The sequence below is a fragment of the Oreochromis niloticus genome, linkage group LG15, assembly GCF_001858045.2.
Source record: "Oreochromis niloticus isolate F11D_XX linkage group LG15, O_niloticus_UMD_NMBU, whole genome shotgun sequence".
Classification (NCBI taxonomy): Eukaryota; Metazoa; Chordata; class Actinopteri; order Cichliformes; family Cichlidae; genus Oreochromis; species Oreochromis niloticus.
In genome coordinates this window covers 4,588,719-4,615,158 of record NC_031980.2, presented here as the reverse complement: position 1 = coordinate 4,615,158, position 26,440 = coordinate 4,588,719, and the positions used below count along the sequence as shown (strand labels likewise).

Below are 26,440 nucleotides of genomic sequence, written 5' to 3'. Positions count from 1 at the left end.
CGTCTGCTGCATGAAACATCAAAGCTGCATAAGGCAGAGAGAAGAACAGCTGACAGCTTAAAGATTTATAAGCGCGTCAGGGCAAAGCGAGCCTGAACTAAAGCTCAGCTTTCATAGAAAATAGGATAAACTGTGTTCTACTGCAATCCAACCACTGGGGCCAGTTGGCACGATGAGGAGCCACTTTGGTTAAGTGTTCTGCACCTATCCCAGTGTCTCGGCAAGCACCCGTGTTTGTCCCCGTGTTTTAGTGAAGCTAGAGTCTGCTCTACTGCCAGAACATGTCTGCGCTTCTCCTAAAGTTTTTTTTTTATCAAAAAGGTTTGACAAACATTATTCTCTGTGTTTGAAAAAAAAATCTGCTAAAGGACTTCAACACTCACGGCAACTTTTTCATGGGAGCAAACCATATTCTAAAATGCTGAACTAGAAATGAAATATTTAAAAAAAAACATGTCATTTAGATTATATTAAAGTTACAATAACAAAATGATTCTTTGGCTGTTTTTCTGATAGCAATCAGCTAATAAGCCAACTAATACAGAGTACAGTGCAAAACTCTCGCTTTGTTCAGTTCTCTGTCAAGGTGATCTCACACTGCTTCAATACAATTCAATTAAATTTGAATTAAAATCTAATTTGGCATACCTCAGTCTTTTCTACCCATTTCACTTCCATCTATTGATATCATTTCTGTTAAAGCTTCAGTGAATCATGAATGGATCGCTCAGGTCCTGTTTTAGGTGATTTTTTTCCCTATTTCTAAAGAACAGGACTTTCAGATAGTGTTCATGAAATGTAGATAGTTTTTTAGGTCTGACACGCATTCTTTACTCTGTTAAGACCAATTCTTAAAAATGACAAAAGTAAGCAAAATTTCAAGAAATGAGAGGTGGCTCAAGACTTTTGCATAGTACTGTGAAAGAAATCAGTAAGACAGAGTTAGCTTGCCATTGTTTTTTTAAGTAAAAAACCATTATATGATTAGTAAAGGTACATTTATGTGATCGTGAGTTGAAGGATTAGTCGTATCATGTTTGGCAGGTTAGGAGGTCTGGAATAAAAATGAATAGTTATTTATGCCTGTGCATACTTGATATGACATCAGAAAATTAAATGGTAAAGATGTCTATGATACACGTCCTTCAGCTTCAAGGTATCGGCGAATTAAATTTTATTCTGGCTCTTTTTAAATTCTAAAAGAACACCTCTCTTGTTTTCTGTAAGCGTGTGTGTGCATGTGAGTGTGTCTACCGCCCCATGGTATAAATCACTTCATGTTTATCCATGGAAGCGTGCTTTTGTATATATCTGTGAAAAATGGGCTAGAGAAAAGTAAACTCTCAGCCCGGTATGCAGGCCGCTTACATAAGCAGCTCGCTTGCCTGCGTATTTGAGGTTTTGGTGGTGCTGTGGTGGTGGTGGGGGGGGGGGCTGGCCGAAAAGTGAAGCAGTGAGAGTAAAACAGAAGACTCAGAAGAGAGAAACATGGGCCTGAGCAGACAGCAGACTGTCAAACAGCCTGCCGCTCTAATACAAACAGCAATAAAACAAACCAAAGTGCTCAACTTGCAAAGGGAAAGCCTAAAAATAACCCAGACTGACACGGGTTACAAATTTCATGCGTGAAATTCAGGCTTTGCAAATGTCATGGTTAACAAGAGCAACATCTTATGACTCTTTACAAACAGGCTGGCTATTAAGCTAGGGTTCATGAAAAAGCTGCTGTATGTGACTCAGTAATACCTATTATTGTTGGATATGACATGGCATAGTAGAACCAAAATAGAGCAGCGGATTTTAAAGTTGATCTCTGAGGAGACAGTTTTAAAATATCTCTCTTTCTGGCCCAATTTCTGGAGGCGACTGTGAATCGTAGTCTAGCAAACCCTTCCCTGTTTAGACCACTGACACAAATACACAGACATTGCCATTAAGCAAAATAGTCATGAAAAAGAACATGGTAGTGTGCGACTGGTTCCAAAAATTAAATCCATGTTTAAAATGCCAAAAATCACATCAGATTTTGGAAAGTTTGTAGTTTGGTACCCAGAAAGTCTTGATCTGAATATTGTTTTGATTGTAATAAACTTTAAACCTTTTCCTTATTATGTTTTGGGTGAGGTGCGTATCGATGCACTGTAGTATAAGGGTGGATTATACAGCCTTGTGATATTTTAAGCAAACTTGCAATAATATTTATGACTATATAGAGAAAAGATTTTACTGTAGTTTGCAGACAGCGGTCACCGATAGTACAAACAAAACGAAGGGTATTTTCTATCCTTCTTTTCTAATGAGCTGTTGTCACTGATGACAGGCTACCTAACTCAAAGTGTGAATCTACTGCCACAAAGTGCCAGCAGCATCATATTGCAACAGCAGTAACACAGCACAAGACAAACGTAAGGACAAAAGGAGATGGTGCTTTCCATGAAAGATTTAAGTTCAAGTATAACATAACTGCTTAACAAATAAGGTCTCCCTGGGATGTTGTATCTTGGCTAGAGCTTTTTAACCACTTGCTTAAAGATCTCCTTTTCCACTTGTGTGTTTTCATCATATTTTTGGCCATAAAAAACATAACTGCATAACTAATTTCCATCCACTATTTTCTCCAGTAATGCTATAATCATTGTTTGTTTCTTTTGGGTCACATATAACCAGCTGCTAGTATCTCCTCCTCTTGTGCCTGCATACCCTGGTTGTCTAGATAGTGTGTTTTTGTCTCAAATGGTGAAACCAGTTTGTTGTTTCCACATTTAGTGGGAACAATTTCCTTGCATATTTTTCAAAGTATTTTTAGTACTTCCATACAATTGCAGTAGCATGTTAGTAAATCCCTTTTTTAATGAAGGTGACATGTTGCTCTTGCCCTCAGACATGTCTGGGCTACTATCATTGTTGTTTGTGCTAGGGAACGTAAATATGTGGCATTGTCACATCATTGATCATTAGTATTGTCATTAGTATTATTATGAATGGCAGAATAATTCAATTCAATATTATTTATATACCACCAAATAACAACACCAGTTACCTCAAGGCACTTTATATTGTAAGGTAGAGACCCTACAATAACACCAAGAAAACCCCAACGGTCAAACAACCCCCTATGAGTAAGCATTTGGCGAAAGTGGGAAGAAAAAACTCCCGCAAACCTCCAGCAGAACCAGGCATAGGGAGGTGCAGCCTTCTGCCACCAACCAGTTGGGGGTAAGGGAAGGGAGAGGAGAAAAGATACACTGTGTATCATGGGAATCCTCCAGCAGCTTAGGCCTATTACAGTGTAACTAAGAGGCCTAAGGAGCTTGAAAAGAAAAGCGTCTGGACTTCTTTAAGTTGCTTGAAGATATTTCACCTCTCATCCGAGAAGCTTCTTCAGTTCTAAGGTCAAATGGTGGAGAGTCCCTGATTTAGGCTACGTCCACAATAATGCGTTTTCGTTTGAAAATGCATCGTTTTCTCTCCGTTTTGGCCTCCCGTCCACACTGAGACAGCGTTTTCCTCAAGGAAAAATGCAGCGTTTTGGAAACGCTCTCGAAAACGCATACATTTCAAAAAGGAGCTGTCCCGTCGCAGTGTGGACACTCAAAAACGCAGTGTTTCTAAAACGATGACGCATTTTAGTCATGTGATGCAGTCATGTGACCAATTAAACAAAGATAGCGGAGGGCATTATACAGCAGTTGTTTTGATTGCTCTCAATTTTGACAGCCCTAAAAAAGATTAATATCAGTTTGTACATGCTCCAGAAAGCTTTTCTTCAAATTCTTTAATTCTCACTCGCTTTTGCGCATTCGCAGGACTGGAACATAAGTGTTTTTGGCCATTTCAACGTGGACGCACAACTCTGTGAAAATGACTGACAACGCTAGTGTGGACACGGAGCGTTTTCAGACGAAAACACCGTTTTCAAATCTATCTGGTTAGTGTGGATGCAGCCTTAAGACCTATGGGATTTGGACAATTAGGGACGATTGACCCCCTAATGATCCTCTATCTAATCACACGAGCCAAGGTGTGAAAACCGAAACTTTGGCTGATTGTGACCTACATCCATTTTCACACGTTGGCTCGTAAGTAAGAGGGTGTCTGCGTCCCAAATCCAAACTAGGAGCTGGTTCCACAGAAAAACCTGAAAGCTAACATGGCATAATCTAGCAGGCTAGGACTTCAGCTCAGCGAATTCAAATTAGTGACCTGTTTTATGGAGTTAGTCCAGCCTTACAAATAGGCATTGCTGTGTGCTTAACTGTACTAACAGAACATATTTGCTCCACATTTTATTTGTATTTTACTTTGCACTAATTAACAGATATTGTTTATTATTGTTTGCATTGCTAGCCAAGCTAATTAGTATTAGCAGACAGAGTAGCATTTTAAAAATTGTGCTGTGCAAAAAAAAAAAGAGAGAGAGAGAGAACAGTCCACAAATCACAAGGTAACATTGTGTTGTTTTGTGTCTATACAGTCTATGCTTTTAGCCCAAATATTAACTGTTACATTTTTCCATACAAGAGGAAAAATACATACATACATACCTCATACAAGAGGTGACGCTGGTACGCTCAGGAAAATGAGTTTAAATAACTACATGATGTGTGATAGACTAGATAATGAAAAGCTTTTTAGTCAAACACTGTGTGTACGACTGTGTGAACACACAGTTGATTATATTCAGCTCATGTGTATCTGAATGCATGTCAGAGCCGGCGACCCTGCAGAGAAGATGCATACAAACACACACACACAGTCAGAAGATCACGTGCACACACATACACTCCTAGAGTCTACTGCTGAGACCACGCAAGAGCACGCTAATCTGTTGGCATGACAACTGGAGTGGAATATTCGCTTGGCCTAGAAAATATGGCTGGGAAGAAAAGATGAATGAGCAGCGAGAGATGAATTAAAAAAACAGCAACATAAGCCTACAGACAGCATGCTCTGTAATTACAGCGCGCACAATGCCCCGTCTCATCAAATGACTGTCTCTCAGTGCTGCAACTGTGCATCTGAGGGTGCATCCATTTGAGTAAGTGGAAGTCTGTGTATGTGCCGCTGTGAAATATTGTATGAGTTCTAACCTCTGTCCCTAAAAGACAGTAAATGCAGACCTATAAACTATAACTACATCCAACTACGTGATGTGCCTACTCTTCATGATTCATGCTTTGAAGGTTTTGTTGTTCGCTTTCCCAACACCAAATAATGCCTTGAATGCCTCCAGCAGTCCGCAGAGGTCAGCTGGGACAGCCGAAAGGAATAACACAACGATGTGGTGCCAAGAAAGAGGTCTGAATTTATGGTTTAATACCAGCTGAAAGCCTGCGAAGAGAGCGCAAGGTTTCTTTTACGGCTGTGCCGCATGATTGCATAAAGCATTTAAGAGTTTCCTTACCCCTGAGAGCTAATGCTGAGTCTCTGAAAAGGCAGTGGGAAATCATGCTGGGCAGGGCAGGAGGTTTAATTTAAGATTAGGTGCTCTCAACTTTCATGTTTGGCCAACACCTGCATGCATTTTTCAGCGTAGCGGATGAGAAACTCTTGCCTTGATATTAACAGTGGTTTTCATTCCCGTCTGTAGCTGTAAGGACTTACAGTCAGCAAAACCGCTGCCTTCACACCATCCTGCACACTTCTGACTTATCTTCCCATCAGAGAGACGAGACACCAGGTGGAACAATGGAATTAAACTGAGGATTGTCTCCGTCTGACCCTGCTTGGATTACATTATAGTGACAGAAGAAAGTTGAAAAATAACCTCAGCGACAGAGGATTTCAAACTTTGGATGGTCCTTTATGTCTCTGCAAGGCAGAAGCTAAATCCTCTGACATAACAGCACTGACAGAGACAACACACAGTCAACAGATCCCCAATGAGTGGATGGCAGCCCAAAACAAACAATTAGATTTGAGAAATGTGAGACCTGCAGGGACACTTTAGGGAAACATATTTGCTTGTATGCAGAACTTTATAGCTGTGACATGTCAGTACCTGTAAAGCTAAAGATATGACATTCTTCATGCTATGCAGAGTGCTGGCTGTGGATCTATTTTGTCTTTATTCATGGAAGAGTGCTATCAATTTCCAATTAAGCAAATAAGCATATTTCCCAAATGCTAAATCCCATCTTTAAAAAGCATTTAATCTTTATTGCAGGTGTCGATTTAAAGGCTGCAGCAAGAAGCCAGACTTTCCTGTCTAGCTAGTTGTTCGTGGGAACCTTGATTTCACTCTAATGAGCATTTGCTGGAATCTTTAATACTCAGTAAAGCGCCTGAGGCTGCCCTCGTCTCTATCCAAGTGAAGCTGTGCACTGCTGTAAACATATTGGAGGAGTAAAACTTGGTTGTCTGCCACTGGTAAGCGCGTGCATGCATTTAGGGAGGTCAGTCAAGCTGCAGATCAACCCAGGGCCTTGACTGGATGGACAGAGGCAATATGACCTCATGCTGAGAGGAGGAAGAAGAGGACAAAGGCAAGAATATGAAGAAAAAATGAAGGGAAGAGAGAAGAGGAGGATCACAGAAGAGAATCAGAAATTAAGACGGAAACAAAAAAGATAAATCGAGGAGGCAGAGAGATACGGAAGACAGGAAGTAGAGCGAGAAGTGGGAGCAGCTTTAAAAAATGCATGCGTCTCCATTTGACGTAGGGAAAAAAATTCCCAACAGGGAGGAGGCTGAAGGTGAGAGCATAGCTGGAGCATTAAGACTGGCAACGTCTAAAATATGTACCTTCCCATCCCTCAAAGGAAAAAAGGAAGCTGTAGATGTGCCCAGAGGCTGTGCTCCTTCTCACCCATGATGCCATTTAACTGCCTACTGTGCACCCACCCACCCCCCGACACACAAAGACTACACCCAGTGCAGACATGTTTACATATGATCCCTTTTATAGTTGAGCATTAGCTAAAGGCCATTAGGTTAAGTGCTCTCCATGGAAAATCCTAACAGTCTGAATACTCGCAAGTGTCTGTAATTGGGCAACTCAATACTGTGAACAAGCCGTAGCGTCCTTCCTGTTTGTGTCAAAGATCATCAGTCACCACAGTCACTGACCTAGAATATTTCACAGATTTCCATTGGAGCTTTCTTATGTTTGACATGCATGTGTGGTAGACTCCATCACTAATCTGTCAGGCCACAGTGCAGAACAACGCAGACATTTAGTCTCCTCTGGGAATCCTGAAAAACAGAAAGCCTCTTCTGTCATCCCATGACTTAATCCTCAAGCAATAACTTACATTACAGCAGCTCTTGGATTTAAGTCTGAGGCTTTCAAGGTGAACGAAGAGAGAGAGCTGAAGGGGAGAGTTGGCCAGAAAAGCCCATTTCTATCAAGAGCGAGGCCAAAACAGGAAAAATCACAGTTTTATCAGAAGTTTTAAACTGGGGGAAAAGTCAGGCGAGTTAATCCTTTAATATGTATTTTACTCAAACCTTAATTTTCCTTCTAAACCTATCCAAATAGCTTTTAATGGTTTTAATGACTTTTGTAGGTTTTTGTCTTCCTCACATTGGAAATTAGCGCTAAAGTGCATCAACACTTACATTAGAAACATAACATTATAAAAAGACGAGAAGGATCAGGCCTGGGGTCAGCTGAGTCAGAACTGGTTGCCGTGGAAGACAGACAAACAATTTATATGTGGACTTTGCTTAAAGTATACCGCTTTGGCATATTGACTATACTAAGTGGGCTATCCAAAACTGAAACTATGATTTATTATTCTTTAATAATTATCGGTGCACTGGGTCTGCAGAATAAATAAGAAGGTTTCTGCTTGTAGGTGCAGGAGCACTGAAACAGAAGCTCTCTTGCTCTTTGTATGCATAGCCTGTGTGCATTGCTATGTATACATGCACTGTCTACGTATCTGTGCTCTCATGAATTGGCCAGCATTGGTTGTCATGGTTATCTGGCTATACTCTGGTTACCCAGCTTGGCCACTATGAAGCTGGTGCTAATATCCCAGCATCCATTGTACATGTTTTGTTTTGTTTTCAGGGCGTATGCCACACCAAAGTCTATGTTCAAACAGCCACATTTTTACTCCTTCACACTGGTTTCTCCTTTCTCCTCTAATTTCACCTCCATCCATCTGCCTCACGCTTCCACTCTCTCTTCCTTCTGCTTACCAGTGCTCCCCCTTCCACCCCCCACTGGTCTACTATTTTCTCTCCCTCTCTTTTCTCTCTGCTCCTCTTGGTTTCATTATCGCTTAAGCCCACCCTTTTAGGAATATAGTTAGAGATGCTGCTTTGTAAAGCTGCCCATTACTGATTTTATTGTTTGCGGGGTTCAACATGGAGACTACCAGAAAATGAGTGAAAGTGATTAGTGTACACAGGAACAGATACGGCAGTGTCTTAGTATGAATGTGCATCAAATCCACGCTCAGCTTTTCTAAGCGAGTATTCATTGCATAAAATCTGATTTGTGAAACATTAATATTGCTTATGGGCTTGAATTGGTTTTGTGAAAACACATTACACTTTTAAACCTCTTTAATCTCTGCAAATGCACACAGGGTTTGTGTGTGTGTGTGTGTGTGTGTGTGTGTGTGTGTGTGTGTGTGTGCGTCCCTCGTGTAATAGAGATGTGAGGCACAGCCAGAAATGTGCGAGACTACTTTTTTTTTTCATTAAGGCTACAGTCTGCATAAAAACGCTGATATTTACTGACATTTCCTGGGGTTTGCTGATGTGGACATTTCACAGGGGTGGGAACGCTGTCGATGAAATCTCTTTAACTGTCTATTGGGCTTAAACCACTGTGAAAATAACATTAATAATAACAATAAAACTACAAACACTAACCTGGGTAAATGCAGCAGATATGAAATGTGAGCCAATATGTTAGAGTCGAAAATCTAATAATGACATCATGCCCAACAACAGCTCGAGTAAAGTGGATGAAGCCTTAGAGCTTTTCCTTTTCTGTCTTTCAGAAACAGATGCTCTCACTTTGCACTTTTCTGTCCTCTCCCTCGTCGCGCTGATGCTACCGAGCTGCGAATGACCTCAGACTCCCGTGGCACCATCGGGGAACACGGCCAGGCTGTGACAGTGACACGCTCCAACCCAATAAAGCTGCTGGTCCACCAGCCTGGACCAGGCCAAGGTCAAAGCTGCTTAGTGGGGCAAAACTCTGGCTCTGAGTCCCGTAAAGCTGCACTAATCAGAGCTGTTAGCGGAGGAATTGTCAAATGTATCACACATGAGATTACAATGACATCTCAAGCTGTGTATGCAAAGATTGATGATGGATGAGGGAGGCAAACATCATAAGGACAGCTTGAAGATTATTTTCTATTTCTTTTCATGTATGTCACAAAGCATCAGGTCTCAGATCTCGCACGCCTGAGTGCAATAGCTCCGTCCGAGCACAATTACATCTCAACAAGACAAAGAGCAGGAAAGCTGTTGCACGTCTGAGCATGCGTCTGTGAGCGTGACGGCAGGCGTCGACTGTGGATGTGCAACAAGCCACCCTGAGCACTTTCAGCTGCGATTGGAGAGAAGAGAGTAGCAAAAAAGAAAAAGAGAGCAGCAGAGAGAGCGCAAAGGAAGAGAACAAAAGGAGCCACAGAGGCGCCCGATAAGAAGACGATAGGTTCCTGGATGGTAAATGCAGCACAACTGTGGCACTGTCAGTCCCTCTGTCCAAACTTGGCAAGCTCCTTCATAGGCTGTGAATGCCCTCTGCTTCTCCAAGGAGCCTGACACTTTTCTGCACAGCTAGCAAACACATTAGCATGCAGCCCCATCCCCCTGCAAGGGCAATGAGCCACTCACAGCAGCACTCATCATACACAGAAAGCGTTTCATATGCAGCAGCAGCAGCAGCAGCAGCAGCAGCAGCAGCAGCTGGGGGTCTGGTGGAAGATGCAATCATGATGCTGTAAGTAAAATTTGCGTGGAAAAAGCAATTAGAGGTATCAGCCTCGGATGACTCCACCGTTTACCAGTGAGTGATGGATCTGATCTACTGATGGATGCCATCCTAAACACCGCCCCCACCACCATGCATTGGATGCCTACCTGACTTTGAACTCAGTGAGCTGTGGCTGTGCCCCCGGTTCAGCACAGTAGATCTGAGGGAAGTAAAATCGGTGAGACTGAAGGTTGATATCCATGGTGGCCACGGACAGCAGGTGCACACAGGTCAACCCTGTTCAGTGACTCCAGAAACTGAAAACAAATGTCTGTCTGTTGCCTCAGTTGCTTTTTTTCCCCCCTCCTTTGTCTCCCCTGAAATCCCGTCGCTGATACTTCCGCTAGAGGTTGGAGTTCAGCGGGAGCATTCTAGTCACCTTCTCCCCGAATGGTCGCAGAGCTACAGAAGGCTACCACCAGGAAGGCATCTCCCTCCTCTTTACCTCCTCTGGCGGACTGAACGTTCAATCAGCTCTCCTGCCCAGCACCAGATAGGCACACTAACCTATTTCCCCACTGCCAGTGTACAGTCAGCAACTGTGAGCACTAGAACAAAGATGACTCCTGTAAAAGATGCAGGCTCCCAGCAGCTCAACAGGAAAAAATCTCACTTTCGGTCATCAAATCATCCTTTGGCAGCAGGTAGAGAAGTAAAAATAGGTAAAGATAAATGTGAAATTGAAGCATTTGGTGGGAAAAAAGGTGTTTTCAATATGAGGGCACTCCTCAGCGTACAGAGAAGACTGAATGGGAGATGAGAGTCCTTTGGTTTTTTACGCTTCAGACACAGAGGAAAGGCGGGGTGGGGGGTGAGCAAGATGGAGATAGAGAGAGATTCCCGGTGCTGTGAGGCGTTGCCCTCACACTGCCTCTCCTCTCTGTGTCTCATTGGATTACCTCCTCCCTCTCCATACTCCCTCCCCACACCCCACGCCCCACCTTCCCTCCTCCTCTTCTCTCCATCACTCCCCTTCTCCCCTCCCAGCTGTGACAAGAGCAGCGGGCTGCCAGCCCCGCAGGCTGCTGGTCCTGCCCCTCCTTCTCCTCACCATGCAGCTCTCCTCCGCCAGCCGCCGGATTGGCCGAGATGAGGATGCGTAAGTCCGCGTGGAGGGAGAGAACGAGAACGGGGGGGAAAAAAGAGGAGGAGCGACAGATTTTAATTCATCTGATGGCTCCCATCTTTTCTCGCAGATGATCTGAGGTGGAGTGCCAGGCTTGGGTGGGGCTTTGGATACAATAACATACGAAATGTGCACACACAAATTCGAGCATGCGAGGCCCAGTGTTTGCCTCTTTAACGTCCAGTGCTCCACTTATCTCAGCACATATAGATTACAAGCAAAGTACAGTAAGCGGTGTGCAGCCACAAACTAATCTCCTGGCTGGGTGGGTGAGTTCAACATCAATAAATCCCTGCCACATTTACTGTGCATCCTCTGACATGCCACAGAAATAGACACACCCGTGGTCTCTTTCTAGTACAGTTCAACCTGCACACACCACCCACATCTGTCCTGCTGTGTTTTGCCAGCAGGCAATTTCATTGATTGAACTGGCTGTAGAACTGCTGGATGACACGGTTTACTCTGTAATTGGTGCCGATGGCACCGGAAATCACAGCTTAGGGCCTGCTGAAAATGCCATTTGGCTAGAAATCGTCATGCCAATGAAATTTCAGCCATGTCCTTTTAATACATGTTTGATAATAATTTCATATTTGTTAGTTTATGAGAAAAAATTATTACCTTAAGTTAGATGCAAATGTCTGCTTGCAGTGAGTTGCATCAGACAGCCTTCTTCAAACTTCTGTTGCCTCTATGAAATCATGAAGGTGTTTTTTTAATGCTTCTCAAGAGTCGTGTAAGATATTAAGTATCTATTTTAATAGTGTGACTACTATATTCAGTGTCAGATGGAGCCTACAAATGTGGAAAATCAATTTGCTTGAACATATTTGGAAATTTTTAGGCTTTCAAGATGCTGTGTTTAAGTTTTGTTGTGTCAGAACCCTCTAATGTTTGTAGCGTGCGTTAGTGAGAAAGCAGCAATCATCAAAGTTGAGAGAAGAAGTCAAATACATTTGACACATCCAAAACAGGTAAATTAAGATGGAAATAAACACGTTTCTAGCCTGAAGAAAAAGTTTTGGTGTTTTTGCTACATTATCATTTGGTAAAAATGTACAGGAAATTGTTTCTTTTACTGTTGCCCCGGTGTGACAGGTGGGGGTAAGGTGTATTTTGAGTGGAGTGGTCGTCAAAGGAAGCAAGCAGGCAACAAGAGGGGAAAGAAACCTGAAAGGGATGATTTTTTTCTGTTATAACTCACTAAATTAAATGGCATTGATCCTTTAAGTTATGCATTATTTTAGCGTGGACTTAGAGGAAGGTGATGTTCACTCTTGTTCAACGTTGGGATTTACTTAAAGACTCATAGAAGTCAGCTGCTCAGTTTCTCTGTTAAGTACACTTTTCTTTAAGCTGCATTTTTGCTAATAAACATTAGCATACCATTTAATCTTGCAATAAGTAATAAATGCAACTTGTTAACCAAGCTAGCTGTCTAAGTCTTGGGTTAGCTAACAGCTACCTAAATCTAGTTCAGATATGGTCACTAAATTTGAGGCTTTAAAATTATGTTCCAATACGTTACCTGTGTCTTTTATATTTAGTCTGTATTTGGCTTTCAAGCCTTTGTAAGGAGGAGGCTGGGGTGGATTAATGGGTCATGAAATCAATTGACTTTTACGTGTTAGTTTCTCCTTTCAAACCAAAAGTCAATCTTTTTTATCATGACTATTACATAAACCCATAAAACTGTTTTTAAACATTTTTAATTTTAACCCTTTATTTCTAACCCAAGCTTACCCCTAAGTCTTTCTCATGCAGAAACTGAATGGAGGAGTTGAAAAAGTATATGAATATGTATATGAACCTGTTAACTTTCAATACATTCCTATATGGAATAATGCACCACAATACTGGGTCCAGAAATTGTGTTTCTGTTTAAAACTGTTAGAAGCTAAAATAAAAGTGGATTTGTGTTTTTCCATTTAAATCCACTTTTTTCACAATTTCCTCAAGTGCATCTGCTTTTCATTGTCGTGTGCATTATACCAGCAATAATTCCCGAAAACTCATTAAAACAAGAGAAAAGCCCATCGTGGGTTTTTTCTTTTCAACACAATGGCAGCATTATTTTCTGAAAGAGACTCCCAGTAGCTGAATATGAGACTAACTCACTACAGTGGCTAGTGTCAAATCAATAAAGGACATTATATCGCAACTGAATCGCAGCACACCATCTGCACCATCATTTTTATCTTAAAATCTTACTGTGACTCACTGAGAGCACTGGCAGAGGAAGAGAATGAAGCAAATAGACACTTTCTTGTTTGCAATAAAGCATTTGTGTGAATGTTTTTCTTTTCCTTTCTTTGAAATGGCAGCAGTAGATGGCTGAATAGTGACTCCAGTTGAAGTCATTCATTGTTTTCTTTTCTTTGTAAAGCAATCATATTCTGCTTATCAAAAATACAGGAGGAGGTTAGGTAAAAAAAAAAAACAACAATTTGGTGGAGCGCGAGGAGAGCAAAGAGGAGGAGACAGACGGAGAGAGAGAGCGAGAGAGTCAAATGCCTGGGTGAAAGGGAGGGAGGGAGAGCCAGGATAGCAAGGGTGAAAGGACAACCAGTCCGCACTTACACTGTACAGTCTTGTCATACACCCCCCACCAAACCCCACCCTCATCCTGTTAGGTGGGTGAATGAGTGAGTGAGTGTGTGAGCAAGTGAGTGAGACAGCGAACGACAGAGTGCGATAAAGCCAAGTGTAAGTCCTGGCAATCTGATTTTTAGCATCCAGCAGGAGGGATGGCCTTCAGTGTAACACACAGCATGACTGTGTGCGCGTGTGTGTGTGAGTATGTGTGTGTGTGGCACAGAGAGAGAGAGGGGGAGGGAGGGAGGATGGAGAGAGTGTAATTGAGCTTTGTGGTAAAACCAATGACCTAAAGTAAAGCAATGCTGGAGAATGAACAAAAGGATAAAGAACATACTTTGTTCCACTGTAGATAATCAGTAACCCAAGTGGAATGATAATGATAAAGTATAAACATGTTTCAAATCAAACACTGCAATCTGTTTGTTATTAAACTATGCAAGCTTAATAATATCTTTGCTGTGGCACTCCAACTTGTGGTCAATTAAAATTATGCTAGATCCTGTTTCCTGTTTTACTTTGTTGGTGCTTGAAACACGTCCGCAACATTATCGTGTCCACCTGTGGCAAAATGACTCACTGGGCATAATTCAAAAAAGCAGAAACCTTTATATTCAGCTCACAGGTTACACTTTAGGTCAGGACATCGACAGAAATAAAATAAAAAGAGAGAGAAACCATGAAATCTCATTAGACCTTTACAAATGGATTTTTAAAGCATAGATCAATGCAAAAGATTAGAGCATTCACAGATTGTATGTAAGAGAATCCAACTATCAGGGCTGTTCGATATAATATTCCTTGTAGCATAAGATGGCGCATTGTCTTGCATGAAGACGGTTGTGTTGCAGAAGGCACAGTTCTTCTCATTTTACCATGGAAGAAAGTGGTCAGTCAGAAACTCCACATACTTTGCAGAGGTCATTTTCACACCTTCAAGGACCCTAAAGAGGCCAACGAGCTCTCTCCCCATCATTCCAGCTCAAAACATGACTCCACCACCTCCTTGCTGATGTTGCAGCCCTGTTGAGACATGGTGGCTGTCCACCAACCATCCACCACTGCATCCATCTGGACCATCCAGGGTTGCAACCCTGGATTAGTCTTCTTGTATTTCTTGGCCCACTGCAGCCGTTTCTGCTTGTGAGCATTGGTTAGGGGTGGCCAAATATAAGGTTTATGCACAACTGCAAGTCTCTGGAGGATCCGACACCTTGATGTTCGCAGGGCTCCAGAGGCACCAGCAGCTTCAAATATCTGTTTGCTGCTTTGTAATGGCATTTAGCAGCTGCTCTCTTAATCTGATGTATTTGTGTGGCAGAAACCTTCCTCATTTTGCCTTTATCTGCACGAACTCATGTGTGCTCTGACTCAGCCACAAATCTCTTACATTATGGTGATCACGCTTAAGTTTTTGTGAAAGGTTTTCATTACGTTATCAAGGCATTCAACTATTTCACGCTTTTCAGCAACAGAGAGATCAATTTTCCTTACTATATTGCTTGAAAATGGTGGTCTGCTTAATAATGTGAAACATCCTTCTTTAGTAGTTTTTCCTTTAATTGGGCTCACCCGGCAAACTAATGATCATAGGTGTCCGAGATTGATTTCAATCATCCAAAGAGCCCTGAGACACAATTCCATCCATGGGTTTAATTGAAAAACAACTTATTTAATCTTTATGACACTTAAATACAATTTGCATAATAATTTGGAACGCGGTGTAAATGTAAATAAAATGTAAATGAATGATGCAATGTGACTTTGAATGCAAATTATTATTTGCATTCAAAGTCACATTGCAAAGTGTAGAATAAAATACAAGTATTTTTGTATTTTATTCTAATATCATGTAATGTAAAATGGAAAGATTCAGTAAAATTTCACACTTTTTTACAGTGTGCATGTTTTTTTTCCCATCCAGTCACATTATATTCTGTATAATCCAATCTAATTTCTTGCTTCCGTCATGCCATCAGCACCCACCTGTGTGCAGTCACGCTACACGGCCCGCAGCAAGGTGGAGAAAGAAAAGGGATTAAACGAGTGTGAGCGGTGTGACAGAGAGGACGTTAAACGGCTCTTTGACGTTTCCTGTCCTCTCCGTCGATCTCATCCTCTCAGGCCTGGGGATTGAATCTTTTTTTTTTAGCTGCAAACAAATACTCACACGTGCACCAGCAGCGTGCACACGGCGTCTGACTCACATGAGCTGCACATTTTAATTTTAATTACGCCGCACACCAATGGGAGATGGTAGAGGAGACACGGAGGGTGGGCGGGGAGTGACTTCCCTCTCATTCACAAAGATTTGATTATCCCACTCTTAAACACACACGCCTGTCTGTGCAGATCAGCCTTCCCACTCTGCCTCTTGACGCCTCCATGTGCATCACTATGACTCATAAACAGCACTACTGTCACCTAAAATGAAAATGTTATTATTCACATTCAGACACATGACCACACACCTGACTCTGGAGGCATCGTAATGTGCAACATCATTCTCCATTTTGAGCTGCGCGTGCCAGACTGCATTTAGATAAATGTGGTTATTACAGCAGCATTCAACACAGACATCATTACACAACCTGTTAGCACCAACATCTCCAACATATGAAGATATACAAGCCACTAAGAGTTCATCCATTTACCCTAACCAAAGAGGAAAACAAAGCACAACAGCAGCTGAGCTGTGACTAAACAGTGCACTGATAGCAAGCAATAAAAGCATTGTTGCTTGCAGCTTTTAGTAGGAAGTTAACTCTTAATTTACATGCTACAAAATTACATTGCCTTTGTTAGTTTGAAAGAACTGATGCCTGAATTGTGGTCTGTGGCCTTTTTCCAGTCCTTAAAGTAAAACATTCTTGTATTGCAGAGAGGTGGGTGACACAAAGAACAGAAGAAAACTAAATGTGTGTCCCACAGTTTGCATACCAAGACTTACACCAGCATTAAATCAAAGCTACAATCTTTTCCTGTGCCATGCACTATGAATCAATAAAAAAGTGAATCATGTTGCATGCAAACATTGCACGGGGAAAAGAAAGCACAAGACACATCCCCCTCAGCCTCCTAGTAGATGGACCTATGGTATAAATTTGAAAATCCGAGGTGATTTTCAGAAACGTTGACCTTTAACTTTGACCTTGAGGTCAAGGTCACTGAGATTCGAACTTGTCGAAGATTTTCAGTTAATGCACCCATGCTGTGAATTCCAAAATCCTACGTCGCCTTGTTCTCGACTTATCACATTCACAAACTTCACACCGCCTGCCCACCCTGCTGTGTAACAGCAATACCCCACCAGCCTTTTACAGCTCTGCAGATACGCATCCAAGGATTGCATAATCCTTATAATGCTGTAATATTAAGTATTAAACTTTATATTTGTATTGGAAAAAAATCATTGACACAGTCCAAAAGCAGTTGGTTATATGATTTTTCCCCAACCAGCTTTAGATATTGCAATGACTTGTGCAAAAATAATGCAGGATTGAATTCAATTCAGTTTTGTTTATATATCAACAATTCACAATAAAAGTTACATCAAGACTAAAAGTATGTATGTATGTAGGCTCCAAATAAAACCAATGCACAACCATGCACAATGCAGTGTGGAGCTGGAAAACCTTGAGTCCTCACATGGATCTCCCCCACCACACATCAAAAACTGCTCAGCAGTGCCTCAAGGAACGCAGTAAAGAACTCAACATATTGAGTTGGTCTCCAAACTCCAATGACATCAATCCGAGCATCTGCTTGATACAGTTCAATTCAATTTTATTTGCACAGCGCCAAATCACAACAACAGTCACCTCAGGATGCTTTATATTGCAAGGTAGACCCTACAATAGTAATGCATCCAATAGCACACAGGGTCCAAAAGATCCATTGCTAATGTCTCAGTGCTACTATATTTAAATTTATATATATATGATCATGGTTTTTAGCCATTTTCAGCCATGAACTGCAGCCTTGAACTTTTGTTGACATTACCCGACAGAGGTGCACATGAGGAGGCAAATGTCCAGTGCAGGCTTGGACAGTCATCAAAGCTGACAGGACCCCAGTACAAAGCCCACGTGACGCTCCAGTGTGAGAACAGCACAGGTAACAGGGGAATTCACAACCAGCAGTTTGCACATCACGTGTTCTGCCTCCAGCACGCAGCTAAACCAAACTGAGCATTTCAGGCAGTGAGGATGCAAATGATGGGAATTGTCTCCCGCTCATGAGTTTGATGTGAGCTGTGCAACTAAACCAAATCACATGATTTCCAAATGCTGAGGGAAACTGGTTGATAATTATCTATGACTGCTCCAAAGAGTGACCCCTCACATACGCACTGCTCCTTGACCCATGGCTCGTATGAAAATATTATTTAAGCAGCTTTGACTAATCAGAGCTTTGTCTTTAATGATTCACACAAGATTATTTTTAAGGGAGCACATGTGTGTTCCTAAGTGTGGGAACATAAGATGACTAAACTTTCAACATGTCTGGAACAAAAGGTGAAAATGCCACAGTTTTAACTCTGGACAATAAATGTGTCATCAAGAACACACACCTGTAACAGCTTCAAAGCACACAGCTGTGGGCTCCAGGAACAATGGACAGAGGGGGAAATTTGACCTCCACTGGTGTGTATCACTCCCTGGAACAGCGGGGCATAAACCATGACATTTCCGTGATTTATGTTAGCTCAGACACTCGCTGCACAGACTGTGGGTGTAACATGGAAATGTGCTTTGTTTTCTCCCAAAAGTAGCTTCTCATACGGTACATTTGCATTATCTTGACATAGGGTTATACTGAGTTCACCTCTCTGTTTGCCCTTGTCATGTATCAATTCAGCTCGCTATTAATGCTGGTATTCATATGGGTCACACGCATACCACCAACTGATCCTGTCAATACACGTCAGGCCACGAATCAGATTAATGGGGTCCACACTTCACTTTCAGACCATAATGAAAACCCAGCCACTCAAATGGAGGCAGTAGTGATGAGGACAGGCCGCCATGGGCAGGCTCAGGCCACAGGCTAGACCGCACATCAACAGTTTAGTTACTGTATGTGCTCTTTAACATGTAGTTAACAGGCACACAAGGCTTACTGGAGACCGTTTTAAAAGGTAATAATAGCTATGAGTAATGCGTAGTAACATGAAGTGAAGCAAAACAAAAACAGCTTCTCAGTTACTGAGGTTCGAATGCTTAAGACTAGAAAAATAACGGTGATCAGTATAGTCAAATGACCGATTATTGGGCTTTTCTTGCTATTCATTACAGTATCTCTAAGGCACCAGCAGAGGGCTTCACATACCTTATCTTGGAAGGAATAACAGTGAAAATTCTAAACTATTCATAGCATTCAGCTGCAGAAAACAAAGCGAAGCAGCAAATCATGCTGAAAAAAACTCTGAGCAACTCAGTCAAGCGCAGTCCCATTTTAAAGGTTCACAATACGAGTGTTCAGAAAGGAAAGGAAGTGATTTAATACAAGAAAAAACAGGTTGCCGCATTTGTGAAGGATAGCAAATTAATCAAAAAGATGGATGGGAGGGTGAAGAAGAAAAAAGAAGAGAAATAACTGACTTCCAGAAGGGGAAACAAGCCAGGAATCAACACTTTAGCCCACAATCCCAGAAAACAAGTGCCAGCCAAGGCTTTACTGTCTCCTCCAGAGATCAACACCTTCCATCTCTCTCCAGCTGGAGATAATTAAAACTAGTTTGGCTAATCTTGACAAATGAAAAGCAAATACAGTGGTGCAAGCATTGGATTCCTTCAGTAGTCTCTTGTGTTTATAGCCAGGGTTCTCGATGTGCAGCCCGAATTGTGCAGATAGAGCACAGAGGGAGACCAGGGGACCTTTGCCATTCGGTTGTATCTCTTGTGTTCTTACTATCATGCCTTACAGCCAGTGTCGAGAAATCTCACCATTAAAAATGACAGTTACCAACAAAAATATTCTAAACATAACTACTACAACCACTATTAAAATATGCCTGATGTGTGCATGTGCCAGTTCCTTAAAGCCTGGCTTAAAAAATAGGCGGAGGGGGGGGGGAGTATAATACGAATTCTCCAAAATACTGCAGTTTGCCTCATTATAGAAAAATACTGGATGAAAAACTGCAGCCCACAGCAGCTCACTGAGATCAATGTTCATTAGATCATAGCACAAAACAACTGTGGGTGTCCTACTGACATTTGCAGCACAGCAGCACAGAGAACACAAATGCCAGCGACTCGGACGCTCGGACCAAAGGACCTCTCGGTCATGATGAACAGAAACAACACGCCCGCTCCATCGTGCTTGCAGATTTAAAGCCACGCAGACATTTAAAGAGAAAGATAAATGAAGCCCACACAGTGATCAGGCGAGACGCAGGAGCCACAGCAAACTCTGCTGAAGCTGAGGCTTGTGAACCATAGTCTGTGTTGCCACCTACAGAGCACCTCCACAAAGCACACAATCTGTCCTCCTAAATCCCAGCTGTATGTTTAACTGGCTGTTTAAGTGACAGCAGAGTGTTGGGTAAAGCAACATTACACATAGTTTGGACTCATGCTGGTAAAGTTTGGATAATGTGATCACAGCGTGCACAGCTTTTTTTGTGTGAAAAATGACAAAAAAGTATGTTTGCCTAGTGTACAGTGCAAACTTTCACAGGAAGTGGTTGATGCGTATGTGTTAACAAAAGCTGTTTTATTATCACGACTTATTTACAGCCTCACATTGACCTTGGGTCACATGCACATACAGACACACACAGTAATGCCTCTATTAGGACATTACACTAAGTTACATTTTCATTTCATTGCCTGGAGAGTTACTGACAGCTACTACTGCTTAACACCAATCCTACCCTCTAAACCTGGGTTTAAGTGTGCCAGGTTTGCTATTCCTTATTTCTGCCATATATATACTGGTGCCCAGACTCTGGAACTCTCTCCCTTTGAGCTTGAGATCTGTGGACTCAGTGGTCTCTTTTAAAAAACAGCTAAAAACTCATCTTTTAAAACTTGCTTTTGGTTCATTTTTGTTTTTATGTTTTAGCTTCTGTGAAGCACTTTGTGATTTTTATCTTGAAAGGTGCTAAACAATAAATTTTACTTACATCCATACGACCTTCTGTTTGTGATGGGGAGCTAATCAGAGGAAAGGTGGTTCAAAGCAGGGATGTTATACTCATTTTACATCATAGGACACATGATGTTGGAGTCTTTGCCAGGCTCCTTCTGGTCCCCATTCCTTATATTTGACATTCCTGGCTTAAAGGGAGGTTGCCCTAAATGCTCCCTGTATCTCTCATGAAATGGACTGAGGGGCCTCACTAGAGTGAAATAAGTATGGATTATTTTAAACTGGAATCATGAAAAGCCAGACTAGTAGAGCCAAAGAATATGAATATGGAGCTGTAAATGAGCAACAACAGGGCCCCTTTATTGATTTATACTATGGGGAGGTTTGCAGGGAATAGGTTCCATGCAAGTAGTGCTGGCATCCCTCTACATATCAGTTATTTTTCCTCCTCTTATTGTCTCACAAGACATACCCTGAAAAAGCCGCTTGTTGTGCTGGAATTAGAGCCTGGGACTTACTACGAGGAACACATGAGTGTATAATTTGGGAGTAGGTCTGGAAGTTGAGGCATCCCAGAGCTCATATTTCGCTTCACAACGAAATAGCCCATATATATTCATGCAGTATAACCTCTGGACGCCTTGCATTTATCAAAGCACACAGGATAAAAAAAAAGAAAACAAGCCACTAAAACATTTTTTGTGTCCCTAGCAGGGAGGCAGACCGTCACACACCATGAGTAACACCACAATAGCACGCACACTCCGTCACCCACTCTACTTTCTAAGCCAACAGCAATTAGAGTCAGCTGATTTTTCCTCCTGTTCATGGTGAACCTGTGCCAAAAGCTGCTGCTTCTGCTGCCTCACCCACTTCTGTGAAGCGGCAGCCTCGCAGCTGATTGGAGGGAGGCTGTGACGACAAACCCGGGCCTGCCAGTAACGTTTTACCTGATAGGCACTCACACTGGACCAGTCAACCCAGCGCACTCATCCCCGAGCTGCGTCTGGAGCGCTGTATCGAATGCTCACAGCTGATTGGTTCCCGTGCGGAGAGGTGTGTGCGAGCGTGCACGCTCCGCAGGTTTCACCTTTTTTTTCAGGTGATGTTTAAAAACTGCAATCGCAGCAAGTGTTGTTAATTAAGTGCACCGTAACGCCACACTGCTGCACGTGTAGTGTGGTTTCCATGACAAGACCTTTTTTCCGCCTCTGCAGAGTACCTCCACGTGAAACATCACCGAGCGACCTGGAGTCGGCTATTTTTTTTTAAAAAGATTCCTGTTATTTTAAATCACAGGCAGACCTCAGTGTGCTTCTCTTAAAGGTTCATATTCTGTCGGCCAACAGGTGACCCACCGGTCAATAAAAGCGCGTGCTGCCGTGAATCCCGGGCTGTGATACACCTACTGTGGCCTCTAAATTGCATCCCATAAACTGGCCAGATTCCGTGTGAATCAGCCCCACATCCCCTTAATGTCCCTAAAAAAAGAAAACCCACCACCACAACCAGTGCAGAAGTCTGCGCTTTTTTGTGCAGGGAAAGACCAACGCATGCTTCTCCTTACCTCATCGTCCTTCTGAATGAAATCAGTGATGCTCCCTGTGAGCTCAGTCCTTCGTCCTCAAGTTCGGCTCTAATAGAAACGATCCAGGTCCAGCAATAGCAGCAGATCTGTGGGGTTTTGATAGGAAGAAGAAGAAGAAAACAACTGCGAAGCCTGCAGCCAGCTGGACGTGCAGATGCTGAGGGTGGAAAAGGCGAGAGGGTGTGGAAAAATGCTACACGGATGCCCACAGTTTTCGGGTCTGTCTTAAAAAAAATAATATTAATAGAAAATAATAATAATTTAAAAAAAGATCTTCCTCCGGTGTGTTTCAGGCGGCTGCTGGTCGGTCGGGGCCACTTCAGAGGGCAGCACGCCGCTTTCCTAAGGACGAGAAGCCGGGCGGAGTGGCTGACAGCAGCTTTTGAGGTGCCATCTTTTCCTGCCTCCAACCACTGGGAGGCTGGATGGATGGAGAGGCAAAGAGGAGGGGGTACAGAGGGAGAGAGAGAGAGAGAGAGAGAGAGAGAGGGCTGCTGGAATATTTAAGTGTGGCTGGTTTTGCTGCACGGCAGCGCCCTCATCCCGGCGAGGTTGCAACTGTGCAGCTGATGAGGGCAGGTAGGTAAACTAAACTCCCTGTGTTTTTTCTGAGCACATGAAGTTGGGCCACATGAATTATGCGCAATCCTTTTAGAGAAAAATATATTATCAGAGTCGCTTTATTACGCAGTAGACCTGGAAATAGTTTTTACAGTGATTGGAGAGAAACCCACGATTACCACAAATACTTTAAGCCTTTAAGACCCTGGAGAAAAAGGGTAGTATTATATTACTGTATGATGTTGATGACTGTGTGTGTGTGTGTGTGTGTGTGTGTGTGTGTGTGTGTGTGTGCATCTTATTTCAAATTTGTATTTTCTTTCATATCCCATCCTTATCTTTGGCTGATGGGACCAACTGATGGCTGAGACAGCATATCATCACTGCATGTAGAAAAATGGCACTGTAACATCTGTAACATCTGTCTCCTCACATGGAGGACACACAGACTCGATCAAAGCTCCAGAACTGTGGCTCTGCTTGTCAGGAAAATGGGATCTTTGGGTTGTATGGTGCGATTTATGTTCACATTGGTATGCTGTTGATTGTACATGAAAGTCAATAAAAGTCTGATCTGGGTTTTTTTTTTGTTTTGTTTTTCTGGATACTTTGCTCATAAATCTAATGGGTGTCATGAAAGCTAGTATGAGACAAAACCACTGCCAATTTCTATAATGAATAAAATTCACATTTTATCATATATGTGGGTTTTCGTGACAAAGTTATTATTATCAATTAAAACTAGAGTAAAATCTAGGTGTCCAGAAATAACAGTTAAATGTACTTTATCAAACTGTAACTAAAACTATCACCACCTGGGGGCGCTGTTTCACTGAAGATGTGCTAAAACCAGTGACTGTGCGGAGGGGGGGGTTCTGGGGTGTTGTTTGTTTGTTTGTTTGTTTGTTTTGTTTTTTTTACTTTATTTTAAGTCCTGCCAACTTCCTGAAGAGGCTTTGGATACTTGCCATTTTTGTTATTTAGTTTTTTTTCAATGATTTAATAAAGGTCACATTGACTCCTTACACCATCTTGTGGTACAAATTGGCATTACATGAAAAATACAGCTGTTTTAACTTCAACTGAATCTTGATCTCTTCAACACAACGCATGCAATATTTTGGACAACTGCTTGACATAAAGTCACTGCAGCCTTTTTCTTCACATTCTCTTGGTAACCTTAATTAACTTTGGAGGTCTCTATAGGAGGGAGCGAATAGCTTTGATCGGTCCGACCCTCCACAACAGTCCCAGTTTCTTATGTGGCCCTCTGAGAAATTTTTTTAAAGAAGGGAATTCTTTTTAAAAAGTGCCCTGAAATGAAATAAAAATAAAAACGACGTCCTAGAAAAATTAAACAATCTGAAACTTTTTTGGGGAACTTAAAAGTTAATAAAAATGAGGAAAAAGCCGAAAAAATATTTTATTGTAAAACTTGTCAGCACAGAAAAAACGAGGAGCCTTTGGGGTCACGTGTGTTTGTTATGACTGGGACGCCCTATGAAAATTACAGCCATTCTATATTTTTACAATCTTGTCAATAACAAATACCCCCACACTGAAAAAAAACAGGGGGGGAATTAGTGCTGTAAGCAGTATAAATTGAGCTAAAACATTTTAAAGAATCAAAATAAAACCTGTCAAATGCTTCCATCATTTTAAAATCCCAATCAAGCCTTTAGTAGTTCTCCTTTTCAACAGCAGAGGTCCTATTAACTCCCAAAGAGCACGTGGAGGATGCACTTAGGTCACAAATGTCCTGCACTGCTTTTTCTGTGTTAAATCTTTTTTGGATGCAGATTTTTCTGTTGAAACACTGAAACTATGTGTGTCAGATGCTACACGCATTCTAAATGTGTTGCAACTTATGATGTTAGAATATGTGAGACTCAGCACTGTAATTTTAAACATTTGAGGCCCAGAACATGAAGGAGGTAGTATGCTGGGAAATATATTACTTGTACATCCTTTCCTTGCTCTCTGTGATTTGTGGATAATGTGTGCAAACCTGGTGATGTCAGCTAATGCAAGAGGCAAGTGTTTTATGATCAAAAGAGAAAAGGATGAGTGAACTGCCATGTCTTTGGATTTAGGCAGTGACTTTGCAAAGCACAAGCCTCAACAGATGAAGTTCTGATGGGTGAGTACCAAGGTTATTATCTAGGTAAAAGCCAGCTAACTCTCTCTTTTAGCCAGCAAAAACAAAACAAAAAAGATATTAAAAAAAAAAACACTTTTGTTGACTGAAATTTAAAAATATATATATATTTTTAAAGATACTTGCAGCCCCTCATTCTCCTGTAAATAGATCCATTTTAATTTCCCAGGTGATTTTTAGAGAAGTTGACCTCTGACCTTGAGCTCAAGGTCACCAGCATTCAACCTTTTCAGTTTTTGTCTTTGCTTGTTTTCGTCTTGTTTATTTATTTATTTTTAATTAACTTGCTCAATGAGGTTTCGATGCATGTGTTTATTGTGACTTCGGCTCGCTACAACACTGTGAGTTAGCTGATTTCAAAAAGTTTAGTGTTTTAACACCTATAATACCTGTACTGATTTTCCTAAATTGTGCCTCTAACATATGCCCTTCATTCAATATTATTAAAAAAAAAGACTAAAGCGGACACAGAAACGAGTAAAAACTAAACTAAAACTAAACATTTTCAAACCAAAAAACTAAACTAAAAAAAGCAGCTGACTCTTGAAACTCTGGAATTAATTGAAACTAAACGGAATTACAAAAAAAATTCAAAATGAAAGAAGAACATTAAAAAGTAAAAGAACTAAATAAAAAAATAAATGGTGAGTAGCCACAGGATAGCAACTACCACAGCTAGCTGCAATCTAATCCTTCTAATACAGACATGTAGATTTTGCTTTTGATTTAACCATCAGTCTAGTTATCATTTGAAAGTGAGTGCCATGGAGGGAGGCTGTCATATCACAGTCGTTTATAAATCTTCAGTTCATCGATAAACATAATCTGGCAAAATGCAAAATATTTATTGCCAAAAATCACCTTTTGCTTCCATTTCAAGTCTAACGCATTTAATTTCTAAATACTAGAAGAAAAATGTGCTCACTCTTTGTATCGAAGGCCTCAAATGCCAAAATGAATTAACTAAATACATCATTAAATAATTAATTAAATGTGTCGTTTATTCATTAAAACTGGAAGTAGCTGATTTAATATATAAGTTACTTCAAATTAAAACTTATTTAAATATACAAAACATTTATTGATTTATTTATTTCCAATTTTAACTGATTAATGACACATTAATTTTTTTTTTTTTTTAATGGCGCATTTATTTCATTTTGGCACCCGGGCCATCCAAAGCGCATGACCTCTGATCTTGCTCTGCAAACATGAAGTGAAAATAACACCACGGGGGGGCAGCATTTCAGCAGAAAGCTTTAGTTTAACTGATGTCGAGGTTAGACTGAAACATTTTGGTTTGTCACTTACTCTAAAAGTTCAATGTGACAAAGTCATGGGAACATTGCAGACGAATCACACACA

At 41.5% G+C, this 26,440-nt stretch overlaps 1 protein-coding gene across 2 annotated transcripts in view; it reads right to left on the bottom strand.

Annotated features, from left to right (window-relative positions):
- Window positions 1-22,760, bottom strand: part of evlb (Enah/Vasp-like b) — a 50,888-nt gene extending 28,128 nt beyond the window's left edge. Inside the window, exon 1 of one of the 2 annotated variants that reach the window (XM_005449737.4) lies at window positions 22,336-22,760. In XM_005449737.4, the coding sequence (XP_005449794.1) occupies window positions 22,336-22,340 (5 nt within the window). In that variant the 5' untranslated portion in view covers window positions 22,341-22,760. Of the gene's footprint in view, window positions 1-10,053; window positions 10,827-22,335 lie in introns of those variants that run through there. The other variant, XM_005449736.4, reaches the window with a different exon arrangement.
- Between the last annotated feature and the right edge of the window lie 3,680 nt (window positions 22,761-26,440).